Consider the following 18,137-nt stretch of genomic DNA (forward strand, 5'->3'; position numbering starts at 1 on the left):
TGTTGCTCTTGACGCTGTTGTTGTTGCTGTGCAGAAAGATAAATAAGGGCAGACAAATGATAAATAAGTGGCACTTAAGCATGGCCAACGAAATGACAGAGAAACCTGTCCCTCTTCATGGCCATGGCAACGTCTTAGGCTAAAAGCCTGCCGAAGCTTGACGAATATCCTTGAAAATTTAACAAGCAATTGACTTTCTGATGGGTGTTAATACTTCTTTAATCGTCCCATCGGATTCTTATCGAGGGATGACCCCAAGAAAATGAAGATTTTTTATAGATTTGCCGGATAAATTGACAGAATTGTGAATTAAACCGAGTAAGCGGAATAAACGGAATCTTGCTACACAAAGCGTATTAAGAGCTGGTTAACGTAAGGATCTTTTAAGAGCCATCTAAAGCACTCCTGAAAGGGATAACAGAGGTGAGCAGAGAGGGGAAGGTTTAACAAAGGGCAAATGGGTAATTGAATCTAATTATTCGGAAGCTTAGATAATGAGCACGTAAGACGCAAGGAATAACATGGCCAGGATATGGGCAGGACATGACCAGACAAACGGACAATAAGACGTTTGGATGTATGTGCTTATCTGGAAAGATATATGTTGGTTGTGTGCTTAGCTCTGCGGAAACGGAAACTGAAACGACAAGAACAACATTTTGACTCACAGGAAAACAAGAGTACGAACGACTAAGAGATGCCCTCTAATTGATTAATCTAATTAAACTCACAAAATAACTTATTTAATTAAACGCTTTTAATCGTTGATCAATTAAACCGAATACCTAATAAGCCTAATACTTCTATTAGTTGTCTGTCTTATTATGTATCTTTTAAGTGACTTCTGCTAGTACAAACCAATAGATTTAATACGCCGTTAAATGCCATCTGATGCCCGTTGCTGAAATATGTTAACAATTAGTTTGTATGCTGTCATTTATTTATTTTATTTCGTAATTATTCCAAGGGTCACATCTTCAATACATTATGTCCTACTTCTTGATGAAGGGGCTTACAACTGCGGTTGCTGCGTAGGTGGTCAAGGGTGCGGTGTAGACTGTTGCAGGAGCTGCGGCGTAGGTGGTCACGGGTGTCCTGTAGACGGGGGCAGCAGCAGCAGCATAGGTGGAGTATCGAAGAGGTGACACGGCCGAGTAGGTGGCAACCGGAGCCACGGCCGAGTAGGTGGCAACTGGAGCCAGTGCGGAGTACGTGGTGACAGGTGCAGCCAATAAACCAGCCTGGGCGACGGCAATGCAAAAGGCCAAACAGATGAGGAATTTCATATTGGTTTCGTTGGTTACAGTTTTGTTTGTTGACTGATGTCTTTTGGCAACCAGCTGGGCTATTTTATAGTCAGTTCAACGGATAGCCGTGAACCTGTTTGCGGCTTAAGCGAACCAAAATACGAGTTACGCGTCAAATTAGAACACAATGACAATATTAAATTTGTGCTTTGTAATCCTCCATCTGCAGCTCTATGCGGATGCTGACAACTGTAGTGTTAATTGTATTTTCTGACTGACTGAATATCAAACAATTCCTCATTACTCATTTCAATTAAGTTCTCAGCAATTGTTAATTAGACTTCAAAGAAATACGAAGCTAATTTCATTTGTTTCCAAAAAGTTTATTTTTATTTCCTTGAAACTCTAATGTGATACTTAAATATTTAAAAATCCATTTTATTTTAAGAAAACATTGTTTTTATTTTAAAATTTTCCGACTATTGCAGAATAGTTTAAAACATTTATTTAAAGGTGCTTCCATTATATTAAAAGCTTTCCATAGAATTCTTAAATAAATTTATTGAAAGTAATTTGGTTCTTTCTTAAAGAATTTTGGTTAAAATTTGCAGGCTAAAGATTCCTTATGCACTCTCTTCATGCACTCTCTTCATGCAGTTCTCTTCATTCTTAAAGCTTTATTAACTTTAGATTATTTAAATTGCTACATAATTCTTCAATTATTTATTAATTATAATAATAGAAATACCGTAATAATGGTATTCATTTTTGTTTTTAAAAAAATGTATTCCAATTTTATGAATGTAGCTAAAATTGTCTTAAAGTTCAGTTAACTATATATTTTGGTTTGTTGAATTATACGAAATTGCAAAGGTTGAAGTAAAAAACAAACGAAATTACCTCAAAACTTAAATTTACGTAATATATGAACACCTTTCAAGTTTGCTTTGTGACAGTCAATATTTGCTATTTCTCTGACAATTTCTGTTTATTTCTCTGGGGTTTTCATAAATTGACTTGGTAACATAAAATAAATGGCAAAAGGCCAACTTAACAAGCCACAAAAAAAAAAGGAAAACATGACTTTCAATATGAGTAAGACATGAAATGGAGTCCTTGTCTGGTACTCGTACATTTTTTCCATACAAATGGTTATGCATTATTAGAACACAGGCCGAGCCGAAGGAGGTCGGAGCGGGGACAAGGACGAGCCTGGTACTAGAAAATGTTCTACACGTAAGTTACATTAGTCAAACTGGAAATTGCAGAGCATAGCAAATGCTACAAAGAGACCCTCAGTCCGTGGCAGTACGAGTAAGTCAGGAAATTATTGAAGAACTCTGTCCAAATAACCTCGAAAACCAGAGAACCAAAGAACCAGCATAAATATGCTTGACACATAGACAAATGCTATCTGTGACTGTACGTGTGTGTATAAGTTTGTGTGTGTAGGTGTGTGCGCCATAAATGCTTCATCTTCAACTCATACATATTAAAATCTCGGAAAATAAACTTCAACAGTTCACAAAATGAAAACAAAACAACTAAATGGATTTTGACGTATGGAAGTAACATATACCCATTACAATAAGTTAGAATTAATTAGGATATGCCAATCATTTAAAGCTGCCAATTACATACTTTAAATATTAATTAATATTATATATTATATTATAATTATAATTAAAATAAAAAGCTAAGTGGAAAAGTTGCTCAGTAATTTGTATCTTTAATAATATTGATAGTATGAGAAGGACTTATTGAGTAGAGATGAATTGAGGAATTGGGCAACAGGTGGACCTGGTTGTAAAGCTGTGATTGCAGAGTATTAAAACACAAAACAAATAGATATACATTCCCATAAAAACATAAACACACTCAGTCACTCACTCACACACTTCTATGGGAAGAGGTATAGCGGAGATGTTCATGCATTTTAAAATTCAACCATTAGAGAACTCTGTTATTTGGTATGCGGAATATGATTTGAGCACGTTTTCGGCGCCTGACATTGCATTTAACATTTTGCATGCATAACTGAAAACACAGCAGGATCAAGGAATGTTGAAGGAGCAGGAGGAGGAGGTGCTGGATAAGAGAAAGACAAAACCGAAACATACCCTCAAAAGTGAACCACCAGAAGTTAAGGACTTTACAAAACCAAACAGAAAGGACATGCCCGAGAGCAATTAAATGCGAAAATTTAAAGTTATACAAAATAAATCATTTTAAATTCTCTTAGTTATATAACAAAGTATAACCATAAAAGGTTTTGGTTAAATTGGCTAACAACACATCATTTAACAGGCGACCAGGACAAATAGAATGTCAAGATAGATAGTCAAGAATCATTTTGTACTATGGTAAGAATGAAATGTTTGTGGTAATCATTTGTTACAATTGATTTCCTAATTATCACTATTACAATACTATAGTTTTAAATTATTTATGAATAAGAAATTAAACACATATTGATTTAGTTACTAAAATTGTAAATTATATGAATTTTTTTAAATTTTGCCTTTAATTTAATTCTTAATTTTTCTCTTCGATTTTTCGGTTCGTTTAGCTATATTGATAAAAGCTTGAATGCTTCTTTTATATGTATATTTAGTCTTAAATTTTATTTCATTCGACCATAAAAATTATATATTCAAATTCAGATTTTAAATTGCGTATGCCTAAAAATGTAAATGATATTGTTTAATTGATAATCTATTGATTGTTGAAAATTGATTTCATATTCTGGTTTTATTTATAGCAAAATTTTTTTAAAATGCAATAAAAAGTACTTACACAACAAATCACAGCGAAATTGGCGCACAAAAACTTGTTGTAGTTGGAATATTGTAAATGAATAATTCGCACATTTCGCTGTTCATTTTTTGCACAAATCCCCAAAGTTTATGATTTTTATTGTATATTTATGCATATATCCTTTTTTATTTTCTTTTATCAGGTTTGTTGCCATTGTGTGGCAACCTGCACCCAAATGACAATAAAAGGTAATTTGGTAGTAACAACTTGAACGCAAACACTTAACTAACTTTGTGTGGGAATGTGTGTCCTTCCAGGTCCTCTTTCTCGACTTGAGCTACAGGGGGCGCTTCTCAAACTTTACGTGAGTGTGTGTGTGTGTGTGTGAAAACTCATTCACATACATGTAAAGTAAAAAGCAATTTTCGTAACATTTGCATGCCTTAAACCAACACATACAAGTATGTAACCTTACACACACAAGCTCACACACACGCACACACACATACATTTACGAACTGTCATGTGGAGTATGAGGCAGCAACGAAAGAATCAACACACCAGCAGCAGGAGCAGCAATAACAGGAGCAGTAGGCAAGGACATGCGGCCTACCTTTCCATGTAGAGTTGCAAAAACTACGAATATGTATTTAGGTGTGTGTGTGTGTGTGTGTGTGTGTGTGAAAGTTGAATGGAGTACGTGTTGTGCTGAAAATGCAATTTGCCTTCTGTGCGAAAAGTACGTAAAATTTATGCAAATTTCCCCGAACTGCCCCTGACCTCATGCTAATGTTGTTGTTGGCAACGGCGACTATGCTACAAGCGGAAACAGGAAATGCGGCACTGTGTGTGTGTGTGTGTGTGTGGGTCCAATGCATGCAAGTGTGTGTGTGTAAGTATTGAAAACGCGCTAAAATGAAAATGTAGTGAAATATACGTTAGACCGCCGAGTGAAAAGAAAAAATATGCATTTATATAATCAAATTAAGTATACGCAGCGTAGATTATATCCTGCAAAATTTTTGAAATTAATAGTAAGAAAAATGGTTGTAAAGAATATTAATAATAAAGTATTGATATTAATAATAAAAATAATAATTGCTTTTGATAACTCTACCGGCGTATAATTATCTTTTGCTTTTCTTTATAGCTGCACATGCCTTGTATATTACCCATTTACAGGGTATATTAGCATGCCATAAGCCTGGGCGCGAATGCAAGAACTAATGCGACAACAACAAAGGCAAAACAACAACAACGCGTAAATTCACCATCGATAGTTTTTGAAATTGTGTATACGACGCGTTTGCCCTACAACGTTTGTTGTGTTATTCTGTGCTTCAGTGGTGCCCTATGCGACGGATTTTGTAAAAAAGAGAAAGAAAAAAAAATTGTATATATGAAGCAGGAGCATTGGGCAAAGAGAAGTGCGTGTGTGTGTATGTGTGTGTGTGTAAAACGACATGCCGCCGGTTAGTCCAGCTTCCACTCATAAAGCACATGGGCATGTGAGTGTTTTGGGGGTGTATGTGTAAAAATTGTTTATACTGTACTGCACGTGCCTTTGACATGCCGACATTGCCTCTATATGAGCGGTAGTATTAGTACGTGCATGTGTGTGTGTGTGTGTGTTTCGGGGGTGTGTGTTTTAGCTTATGGGCAAAGAAGTTGAAGCGTATTAAACAAACAGCGCCACAGGCAACAGCGCCCTTTGTACGTACTACATACACATGCAACACACGCTTGCCCCAAAAAGTGGCAAGGAGTGTAGGCCAACGGATACAAGCCAGACAGTGTGCGTGTGTATGTGTGTGTGTGTGTGTGTTTGCTTGAAAGTGAGTGTGTTGATAACGAGCTGCGAGATAAACGACAGCATTTAATGCGTTCAAATCTTTTTTAACACCACATCAAGCCATTTTTCAATCCTGATCTGAGCATAAAGATTAAGTTGTCTTTAAGTCGCCCGAAGCCGAGGATTGCAGCAGCACTTTGCTTTGGCGCCTTGCCACCAATTGCTGCACAATGCCGGCAACGCTGGCATGGAGCTGTCAACGTTGCTTAAGCACATCTCAATACCCACAAATTATTCCACTTTGCTAGATTGCAAACAAAAGGACTTCAAAACTCAGTCTCATATAAACTTTCAATGAATTTTTATGAAGTGATAAATAATCAAATCGCTGGTCGTTTATGGAACGCATTTTGATAAAGGTCGGGTTATAAAAATTTAATAGAAATTAGTACATAAATATTTTCTAAAAATTTTTGCTCGGCAATGTCAAATAAATTTCGATGACTAATTCAGATCAATTATAATTGATAATTATTTAATAATTATAAATGTTGAGTTATTGTAAACTCGATAGTCTAAAAAATGATTGGAATGAACTTTAGCTAAGTTTTAAAAAAGTTATTGTAAAAGTAAGATTGTTAAAGTACTAATTAAATAATTTTAAATAACTATCAAATGGTTACGGAGAAACTCGGCGATGATATTAAATACTTTTTTTTTAACTTTGAACCGAATTGAAGCTCGGAACTTCTCTGAATATTTAATGAAGTAAAAAGCGCCATTTTTTGACTATCAAGATATTTTATTTCCTTCTTTTAACTTCCTCGAGCATTTTCCAAATATCGATTTCACTTTCTTCATGTAAACTACCTTTTTCCGACATTGTGTGCCCTAAATTTTACCTGCCATTTGAAAAGAAAAAGACGTAAAAAAAAATTGCAGCATAAACTACGAATGAAGGGACTTTGTGAATAGCTGAAAGTTAAATTTGTTAGCGAAAGAAAATTAGTTGAGTTTGTGTTCAGGTCAAAACAATTATTTGAACTTGGCATGAAACAAACAGACCGAGAGAAACGGAAATGAAGCTCGAATTTGTTGAAAATCAAAATGAAAATCCAAATGAATCTTCTTCTTATAAAGTTTCATTCACATAATTTACTTTTATGAATGCCCAGTGAAGAAACGTTGTCTTTTGGCCCAATGCCTCAGGAGTTTACTGAATGAAAGCATTTTTAATCAGAGAAATATACCTGTACTTATGTGCACCTGTGCTGTCTGTCAGCTCTTACTGACAACAAATATATTAAAAGTGATTAATATTTGTTTATTCCGACTTCCAGACACTTTTGTGTCACATTCATTAAATGTGTCCCCGATTCGTTCAGTTTGCCCATAAATCTCCATCAGAACTTTATCTCGTTACAAAATATGATTAATTTTGTTGTTAACTGGTTAATTTCAGCTGGAATGAGTTACAGTTCAGTTGTGAAAATACGCACAAACTGATGCTGGCATTTTCTGTTTATGCTAATAAAAACCTGGCCAAAAAAAGATCTCACTAATAATAACAGGCGCCAACAATTTATGACGTCCATATATCAAGCAACTACAAAAGGGGTCCTTAACTTCATATCCTTTCGAAAGAGTCGCAAATAAAGCAAACACACGTCCTTAATTTTTAGAAAAAATCTCAAATGAAAGCCAAATGTTTGTCCAAATTACTTGACGGGTCGTAAAATGTTTTACACAATGTGTCTTAATTCTTTAGGCAAATAGAAAAGAAAAAATGACTTTATATGCAAACACGAAATACTCTGAAATTGTTATTAGATTTGGTTTTGTTTGGTGAAAAATATTGAATTTAAAGCTTACATTTAAAACAAACAAAGGACAATAAATGGTGAAACGCCCGTTTTAGTTTTTCTCCTTTTTCTTATTAATTTGTAAACAATCTTTAAAATTAATTTTAGTTAATATTTGTATACATTAACTTAAACTTGTAAGGAAGTATTTCCCATAGGTAGCTTTACAGAGATTGTCATTCTCTTCTCAACTAAACTACAATACCCTCCGAAAGGGAATGCCAGCTCTTATTGTCATAACCATAAAAAAAAAGGTAAAGCCTTGACTTTCGCAAGGCTTTCATCATTTCAGTCCCTTTTTATGCCATTATGTTGTGAACTTTACGAGTATAACAAAGCAGTTGTGTGTTTTGTGCTGCAACTTTTATCCCAGCTTCTAAGAATTTAAGATATACATAATTTTTTTTCTCAGAAATATGAAGTTGTTTTTGTAAGTAACTATGATCAGATTATAATCCAAATTCTTACAATTGAATGTGTAAAAAAATGGCTGAAATATAGTGTTTTCTAAGATATTTATTTATTTTGTCCCATATAGTATTTACTTGTTTTAGCACATGCCATGTTTGAATCCTTTTACCAAAATTTCAAAGAATTTGCTGTGAAATGTTTAACTGTAATACCACAGAGGCATGTCTTAAATAAGTCCAAATTACTGAAGAAATATCGCTTCTAATGCGGACTACAACAACAACACAAACACGCATTAATACACACAAAAGCGCACACCCATGAGTTTATCAAACACAAACCAAGCTGGCTGAGAACAAATATTTGTTGCCTTCTATTCGACTCACACCTATGGGAACTAAGACTGTTTTTGTAGTACTCTGGCACACATTTACTTTCAGTTTACTTTTCTATTTTGCTTTGTGCTTGTCATTCGTAAACGTTTAAGTTGTGGTTTAAAAGAAGCTTGAACGAAGTCTTAAAGTTAACGTTGAAATAAAAAGCTAGAGTTTGACATAGAGTTTCATTATTTTCCGTAGAGTTTCATCTGCAGTTGGTTTCACAGAATCCTTCTGCATTTAACCAACTCTCGGTTGGAATATGACTCGTTGACTTTCAACTGCTGCAATTAAATCACAGTCTAATTGGCTTACAGCTCGTACTCCATCCAGTTCAATAATATTCCACGTTCACAGTTACAGCACCTTCTTACCACAGCAACCTGACTACCTTATTATCTTTGCCGACCCACTTTAAGGCCTCATTGAATTTCGCTCGCACGGACAGTGGACGACGCACAGATTGTTGCCAGGTCAGGTTAAAGCTAAGGTTGAGGCCCAAGTCCAGGCCCAGAGTCAGGTTTACATGTGTGGTTCAGGCTTGGCCCAGTTAACTTCAAAGGACCTGCTCTGCAGCTGCTTTACATAAATATTTATGCGAATTAATTTGCCGGCACGCATGAGGTGGGTAAAGAAAGAGTGTTGAGAGGGTTGCGTTGTGCACTGTGCGATCAATCAGACATGAAACAATATTTACAGTTTGAAAACGAACTACGAATTAACTCGATTGGCTTCACTTGCGGTTGATGTCCCACTGTGCCGACCAGAGCAGAAGAAAATGGGACTATGGACGATATCTGTATGCGTATGTTGCTGTCCATGCGCCTGCAGGTATGCTCCTGTGGCGTCTGCTGCTGACAGCTATAAGCCAACATGAACAAACACACATGCCAACATACTTACACACTCACCAACACATCGTCATGCATGTCTTTGGTTGTGCGTCAGTGTGTTTATGGCCAGAGCAATTCCCTTTAAATAAACAATGGTCTTTAACGAAGAATAACTAGGGATTGCAACAATAAGTGAAGAGCAGTTCGATAATAAACATAAAAGCTGAGTTTCCTAAAAATGCGCTAGCAGTAAGTGATAGACTCTGGGAAAACGGGGAAATATTTAATGAATTTAAAGCAAAGAGTATTTATTTAGCCCTTTAAATGGGTTGGTGATTTCTATTATTTATTTATTAATCTATCTAAGGTTATATGTCTCAGATTTCGACTCCTTATGGCAACTTTAAAATCATTCTCTGCTCATTCGTATTCCCTGCTTAATATTTCGGACACGTAAATAAGTTTTTTTTGGTATAATTCAATGTATTGTATTATAATTATAATTTATTTAGCCGCATACACTTTTATAATGTAAACATTCTTTATAATCGTCGCAGCAATTACATTTATTCTATTTATATAAAGTTTATAGACTATACCAGATAAAATTTAATCCAACTTAATGCTTTCGTAATTTAATATTATTTTTAAATTAGTTAATCATACAAGTGCAACTTTTTGACATCTGTAAAAAAAATGAAGCTATTGAGTATTTAAACGCTTTACAATAGTCAAACTGTCTAAAGACTCTTTAGTTAAGAGTATCTCAAATATTTAACATATTACTAATTACAATTTATAATTAAATGAAGCTGTTAAATGTAAAAATCCGAATGAAGTGTGCACTTGAGCTGAAATTACATGGCCGTACACACTTAAGGGCTATAAAATGTGAATGCCAATGGGAAAATTGCCCAAATTGATTCAACCGTATATTGTCATCGAGTCAGAGTATTCATTTCAGCTGTATAATATTGTGGTTATACCTTCTTCATGATTATTTATACGTTTAAAACAGCAGCGCAGTTAAATATTGTTTCAAGTGTTCAACAAAAGTTCAACGGTGCGTATGATTGATATATGTATATACTTTGATTTTCAGCTCAGAACCCAAAGGGGACAGAGACTATTTGATATGTGACAAAATTTTTAATACGTTAAGACATTAAACTTGGTATGTTTGGCATGTAAGTGTCCTAAATAGATCCAGTTTGTTTTAGAAATTTACCAAGCCTCATGTGTCCCAAATTTAAAGTTTTTAAAGCTATGACGAAACTTGTATTCTACATCTATAGTTATTTTAATATTTTTACGAATACTGGGCATTTAACAGTCGAACACCTCGAGTGTGGAGTTCTTACTTGTTTAACTTGTATTAGTAAAGACAACAGTGTCAACAAAGACGCAACAAAAACACAGGATACATTTTAAAAACATAACAACCATGTATGGTATGTATGTACGTGTGTATGATGTGCTTGTGTGTGTGTGTGTGTGCTGTGAATTGCCTGAATAAATAGAAATTTCATTGTGGTCTGGGTAAACTTTGTTGTAGGTTTACGAGCTCGTATCAATTAAGTCAAAAGATTTACCTTTTCTACTAACTACTCGTACTTGCCACTTGCCACTTTCCACAGCTAACTGGCTTCGTTTGATTGCTCTGATGCATATTCCATCTTTTTGTTGAAACTTGTGTTGAGTTTATGCCTCGGGAATAATCGCCTTATGTTGTATAGCAAAGTAACTATTAAGCAAACAAATAATAGTATAAAAGAAATATGTAGTATATAAATATATGATAAGTTTGAATTAATGGAACAAGTCTTTTGTTATTAATTATTTTACAAGCCCGCTTGTGTCTCTTACAGAATGGAATATGTAATTGTCAGTTGAAAAAATTCATAGCAATTCTTAAAATGTTTTACATATTTTAATAAATTTCTAAAATAATAAAAAATATTTGGAATTAGTTTGAAGTAAAAGATTATTTCATTAGTTTTGAATAAAAAAGTTGTACTAAAATGAACTATATCAGAGATATTTTGACTTTAAATATACAGAAATTAATATCAAATTTGATAAAATATCTATTTGATAAAATTTAAAGAGAAATTGAGAAGTTGACGAAACTCAAATTGCTTGATTTATTTAACAAATGATATGAAAACAGATATTTATCTAATTTAACTTAATAATGAATTCATTAAATGTATCGAAACGACTATAGGCTAGTACACTACAATGTTAAAACGTTTACCTACATTGTTATTAATAATTAAATAAATTAATTAAAATAATAATTTATTTATATTTCGAAATGTTTGCCTAATCAAACTTACTGCAATGAAAATATTAAGCCATAATTATGCAATCACCAAATGACATCAATGGAAATTTAAATGGGCATAGCGAACAATATACCTATGCTATGTATATATATATGTAATCTATTACAAGTTCAGGCCTTAAGGCAATAGGATTTCCCCACCTTCTATACAAATCTATTTCAATGGGCTTCTGTTCAACAATTTTGATTGATTGTCTACTCAGTTGCTCATGCACGGGCAAATCTGTAAGAGATTGTTTCGCAAATTGCTAGCAGTTGAGTATAGACGATTAAACATATGTATATATAATCCCGTTTTTATATTTCATGCTGTAGTCGGAGTGTTATCTAATAGAAGGCTGCGCACACAACTGGGCATAAACAATTCACAAAGAAAAGGCAGGTAAGGGAAGGGAAAATTTATATAAAAAATGTGCTTATACAATCTGCTTTAACAAGCTGCAATTCACAATTCGCCTCAGTGTCACGAACGTAGATTCGGTGGGAGCAATGTAAAGTAACCAGGCATCCACACAAACACAGCATACACACATACACCTGCTTAGTGTGTGTGTGTGTGTGTTGATTGTACAAAGTAACCAAGCTCGTCAAGTCCTTGGTGACGTGTTGAGCGAAAGAATGAAACAAGCAACTTTGCCTGGGTGCAACGTTAGCAGAGCCAAGGAACAGTGAGGACACCAGTGGACACGGCACACCTGAGCTGTCAATGTTAAGGTACCACAGTGGTTGACAAACCGAAAAAAGTGCTTACAAATGAACTGATATTTTTCGTATATTCAAAGTCATTGTAACTGAAAATTACAAAGTATAAAATTGAATTATAACTAAACTGCAGTATCCTAAAACAAATTCTCATTATGCTGAACACTAACACAAAACTACTTAAGATCTGCTTTAAAATCCCTACGAATCCCAAGAATTTCCAACATCTGGCAATACTTAAACCAAGCAAATCATTCAATCTAAACCAACAGTGACATTCAATTAAGAATTATATACATTTATTCTATGGTCCATTGCCAGTTTAACTATCCGTTTTAAGCTTGTAGAGCTTTAGAATTATACATTTTTCTTTAAGAATTTGCAGAATTCGTTTTGCTACCATCATTGCGTCAATCTGTACTTGGAATTAGCCCCATTGAAGCCAACAAGTCGTCTAGAAATTTCTCTAGCTACGGTCTGCTTACTTCATTGTCCTTTTCCTTCATTTCTTATCAACATCCCTTACATTTTTCCCCTTGGTCTTCATCAATTTAAAATTTTGTAATTTTCTTTACGTTACTCTTGTCTTGCTATGGCTTTGTTGTTCTTGTTGTTCTTCTTGTTGATGTGTGGAGGTGGACACGTGCGCCACGTGCGTCTCTGGACTCTGTCGCTTACGGCTAACGGCTAACGGCTTATGGTTGTCCACGTTGGCCCCCAACGATACCATTGCGACACATTCTGTTGTCCTAGCAACATGCAAAGCTGCAGTTTTTTGATGCCCAAACACGTTCCCACATCCAAATACATTCACTTAGGTGTATGCATCGCATCTACAATTCCAGAACTACTAACAAAACTGCTTTACAATGAACGAATAGTGGATACCTTATTCAAGTCTAAACTACTAATACAAAAAATAGTTTATAAAATTGGAATTTTTTTGCTGTTACAAAAGTAATTGTTAATTTTGGTACGGCAAAATACTAATACGATCAAATCGAATGAAGAATAGAGCAGTGAGAGTAAACATTTTCTTGTTCCTCTTTAATATATGGTAAATGTGGCTCAGATGCTATAAAGTGACGTACATCCACATCGGATTAATATAACGATATTTGTGGCTATTTTAAGTTTTAAAGCAACGCACGCGCCTATAAGTATGCATTGATTTTAAAAAAACGTTCAAGTTAAAATTCTGTAGTTAAATTAACATAAAAACTATAGATTTCATAATAAATCTTATTTTTTGTTGCAAATGAATATATTTTAGTTACAGTAAATGTTTAACTGAATGACACAGTTGATATACTCGTATCCTAGGCTTAGGTTAATATTTGTGACGTATTGAGCAGCAACAGTTGCTGCTGCGAGATTCGCAGATCTGGGCTTGTCATAGCCAGACTAACAGCGGGGGCGGAGGGTAGCTCTGTTTAGCTGAGCGTAGTGCACTGCTCAAAGTGCAACGAGCCGTGTGTTAAGTGCTTCCCGCTGCCATTGGCACTCACACTCACATTTGCACACACACATACACACTCACAAACACACTGCCATTCAAAGAGAGACGGACACACACGCTCAGCTTATGTATTGACGCACTCGACGGCGCGATGAGAACACGTCAAAGGCCCAAAAGCCCCCGAAGCGAGTCCAAGTTGCAAGTGAGCTGCAGTCGCAGACGCAGTCAATAATTGAACGTTGACGCGAGCACATCGTGTGTTTGGAATTTAACAAAAAAACATAGTACAAATAAAAGTGATCAATTTTATTTTATTTAATTAGCAAACGAGCAAACGATCTTTTGGAATTAACAGCAGTATGGCATTGCGTACCGCAAATGTGATTTGGTTTCGCCATGGATTGCGACTTCATGATAATCCTGCCTTGCTGTCAGCCTTGTCCGACAGAGATCATGGCGTTGCATTAATACCCATATTCATATTCGATGGCGAAAGTGCAGGTAAGACTATCAAACTATCTAAAACTATAACTATTTGGCTCACTGAACCTTACAGTCTCTACGATTATGTTCATCAGTGTCCAACTATGAGCTAATAGTGCAATTCAGCGATTTTTTGTTACAAAATATTTAGTTCGACATATCGCTTTTCTCTGCTCGTGCAAGCTAACTTGCTAACTCAGTTCGCACCGCTTGAGGGAAAGCCAGCGGCATATCGGTAGCGGGTACTGCAAGTACTGCGAGTACCCGTGATCGTACTCGTACTCGTACTCGTTCTTGCTCTCCGACAATGCGTTCTAATTCAATTTGTGAGAGAACGCGAGAGGGAAAGAGAATACTGGCGTAAGCTACAAAATCGAATGCAGTTTGCTTCTCAGAGAGTCTTTGTTTGATAAGATACATGTAATTGTATATTCACTTGTATATACATAGATATATTAATATATAGGTATTGCGAAATGCCGGCAAAAACATGCAATTAAATGGAAACAAAAATTACTATATAAATTTGGATGCCCAGTCGAGGCTTTTAATACAAATTGCAATACGATTTTAGCGAGCTTTATTCATTACAAAGCATCTAGACTTTGATTTCGATAATAATAATGTTCTAAATTCGAAAACCATAGTCATTTAACTGGAAATTAAGATATTTTTCCAAGCAGCAAATTAAAAAATTACTTAAATGATTAATTGAGATGTATCTTTAGACATCATTCTATATTAAGACGCGGTTTTAAAAGAATACATATCGCTCATATGCTTTAAGACTGTCAATACTTCAAAAACACGCAAGCCTCCTCTAAAAATAAGGAATTTTAGAAATTATATTAAATAAACATATTTACGCAATATCTAAAAGGATATAAAGAATAAACTAATTTGTTTTGATTATGCCATGATCGAACATGAATCACTATACTAAAAATAAAGCATGAACGGAAAGGAATAGATGAATAATAAAACAAAAAATTTAAAACCATCATATTTTATTTTTTAGCTATATTAGAGTTACTTTCTTCTTCTGATACAAAAATTAATAAATTTTTTGCACTTGAAATTACCCATACGCACTGTTGACTTGAGAATTGTTTCAAATTAAAATCTATTTTAATTTATTTCTAAGGCACCAAAAGCGTTGGATTTAATCGAATGCGCTTCCTTCTGGACTCGTTGGAGGACATTGATAAGCAGTTGCAGTCGGAGACGGATGGACGTGGTCGTCTGCTCATTTGCCAGGGTCAGCCGGTCCAAATCTTTCGGCGTCTAAGCGAGCAGGTGCGTCTTCACAAAATCTGCGTGGAGCAGGATTGTGAGCCCATTTGGAATGAGCGGGACGAGTCTATGAAGAAACTTTGCAAGGAGTTGGGCTTTGAATATGTGGAGAAGGTTTCCCACACGCTATGGAATCCACGCACCGTAATCGAAACGAATGGCGGAATTGCACCGCTGACCTATCAAATGTTCCTGGTAAGTTGCTGCTGCTGGCATGTAGACTTTGATGATATTCATCAGCTATATTCTGCGTCAGCACACAGTGCAAATTGTTGGGCTGCCTCCGCGGCCTGTACATGATCCGCACTTTGGGGGCGTCAGCTTCGTTCAGTTGTCGCCAGAGTTGCGGCGAGATCTTGGCTGTTTCGAGCAGACGCCGTCGCCGGAGCATTTTAACATCTACAGCGATAACATGGGGTACCTGGCCAAGACCAAGTGGGTTGGAGGAGAGACCCAGGCGCTGACACTGCTGGGCGAGCGCCTTAAGGTGGAACAGCATGCCTTCGAACGGGGCTACTATCTGCCCAATCAGGCTAGGCCCAATATTTTGGACACACCCAAATCGATGAGTGCCCATCTGCGCTTCGGCTGTTTATCGGTACGCCGATTCTATTGGAGCGTTCATGATCTCTTTAAGAATGTGCAGCTGCGCGCCTGCGTTCGAGGTGTCCAAATGTCCGGCGGAGCACACATCACGGGTCAGTTAATTTGGCGTGAGTATTTCTATACGATGTCGGTTAATAATCCCCAGTACGGTTGCATGGAGGGCAACGAGATTTGTCTGAACATACCGTGGGCCAAACCCAATGAGGACCAGCTTGAACGCTGGCGTCTGGGCCAAACAGGATTCCCACTTATCGATGGCGCCATGAGACAGCTACTTGCCGAGGGTTGGCTCCATCACACACTGCGCAACACGGTGGCCACATTCCTAACACGTGGCGGACTCTGGCAGAACTGGGAAGTCGGGGTGCAACACTTTCTCAAGTATCTGCTGGACGCAGATTGGTCTGTCTGTGCCGGCAACTGGATGTGGGTCTCCAGTTCGGCGTTTGAACGTTTGCTGGACTCCTCGCTGGTCACCTGTCCGGTGGCTCTTGCCAAACGTCTCGATCCCAATGGCCTCTATATAAAACAATATGTGCCGGAGCTAAAGAATGTGCCAAAGGAGTTTATGTAAGTTGAAATTAGAGTCACTTTACTTAGGTTTAGGACAAGATGTTAGCTTAATTTGTTTTGGCCTTGTATACCATATATAAATAAGATTTCATCCAATGCAGCTGCATCAAAGAACAGCTTTTAAGTAATAAAATGTATCCGAAATTATTTCATGCGGTTGATATTTCAAGCGGCAGAATATATGTTAATGCCATCGTCTCATTTGTAAGGCAGTTACCGCATTCTTAAGCCCAGTAGCACTACCTATACAATGGAAATTACTTAACTATGCTTATACCTCTTTCAGCCATGAACCCTGGCGCATGTCAGCCGAGCAACAAGAGAACTACGAGTGTCTCATCGGCGTACATTATCCGAAGCGTATACTTGATCTCTCGCTGGCAACTAAACGGAATATGCTGGCCATGAAGAACCTGAGGGACTCCCTGATAACACCACCGCCGCATTGCCAGCCCTCCAATGAGAAGGAGGTGCGTCAATTCTTTTGGCTGGCCGACTAATCCAGAATCATTTTAATCTCATCCAACACTTAACTGTATTTTAATGTTCCCAGTATCAATATAATAAAAATAACCATAATGATAATTGCATACCAAATTTAACTGTATTTTAATATTTCCAGTATCAATATAATAAAATTAACCATAATGCAATTATCATTAATAATGCTTTATTTTTTTTAAAATTGTAATTTTTTTTTTAAATTAAAATATTTGCTACAATACAGTTTGTATTTTTTCAATGTTTTTAACAGCTTATATAACCCATAAATGTTTAATTTTTTTTTCAGCTTATTTTAAAGTGATTTATATATAATTATTATTATCATTTTTCTTACATTTCCAAATTAACGACGTTAAATAAAACGAATTTGTTATTATTTTTGTTATTTGAGAAAAATTTAACGCGAATTAAGTTGAAAGTTTTGAATTGAAGTATTGATATAATTAATTAGATTTATTATTCTTAGTTTGAAAATTTCTTTTTCCATTTTTTTATATTTCTCTAGTTTGTTTTTACTGGTGTATATTTTATTTTAAATCCTAAAATTTTATTTCGAATCTAATATTGTTGCATTTTGTTTGTAGAATGTGTGCAGTAAATTTCGTTATACCAAGGCCAATATTATGGTAATAGCTTATGAGTTTGTTAATGGGACCTATAAGGATTTATTGTTGAAACTTGAGTCCCTCGACAGTTGTTACAAATTAATAAATATAACAAAACTTGTAACCACGACAAGGCCGAAGTTAATCGATTCTCCACAAAGAATCTCAAGGAAGATTCAAAATGTATTAAGTATTTTGTAGACATATAGAAGAGGAATATCTTTAGATATCTTTGCAAAGAAACCACAGAACATGCAAATCTTGAAATACAAATAAATTCGGATCA

General features: G+C 35.6%; 2 protein-coding genes across 2 annotated transcripts; one reads left to right on the forward strand and one right to left on the reverse strand.

The window, feature by feature from the left end:
- Positions 1-918: 918 nt before the first annotated feature.
- Positions 919-1,305, reverse strand: LOC117791512 (cuticle protein 16.5-like). The gene has a single exon (XM_034631293.1). It carries the CDS (start codon positions 1,284-1,286, stop codon positions 993-995), a length of 294 nt encoding a protein of 97 aa, XP_034487184.1. The 5' UTR covers positions 1,287-1,305; the 3' UTR covers positions 919-992.
- A 12,625-nt stretch (positions 1,306-13,930) lies between these two features.
- On the forward strand, positions 13,931-17,339 carry LOC117790720 (cryptochrome-1). Its single transcript, XM_034630261.1, has 4 exons — positions 13,931-14,288; positions 15,415-15,758; positions 15,820-16,739; positions 17,029-17,339. The coding sequence occupies exons 1-4, from the start codon at positions 14,147-14,149 to the stop codon at positions 17,240-17,242; spliced, it is 1,620 nt and encodes a 539-aa protein (XP_034486152.1). The 5' UTR covers positions 13,931-14,146; the 3' UTR covers positions 17,243-17,339.
- Positions 17,340-18,137: the final 798 nt, after the last annotated feature.

Source organism: Drosophila innubila, assembly GCF_004354385.1.
Source record: "Drosophila innubila isolate TH190305 chromosome 3R unlocalized genomic scaffold, UK_Dinn_1.0 2_E_3R, whole genome shotgun sequence".
Classification (NCBI taxonomy): Eukaryota; Metazoa; Arthropoda; class Insecta; order Diptera; family Drosophilidae; genus Drosophila; species Drosophila innubila.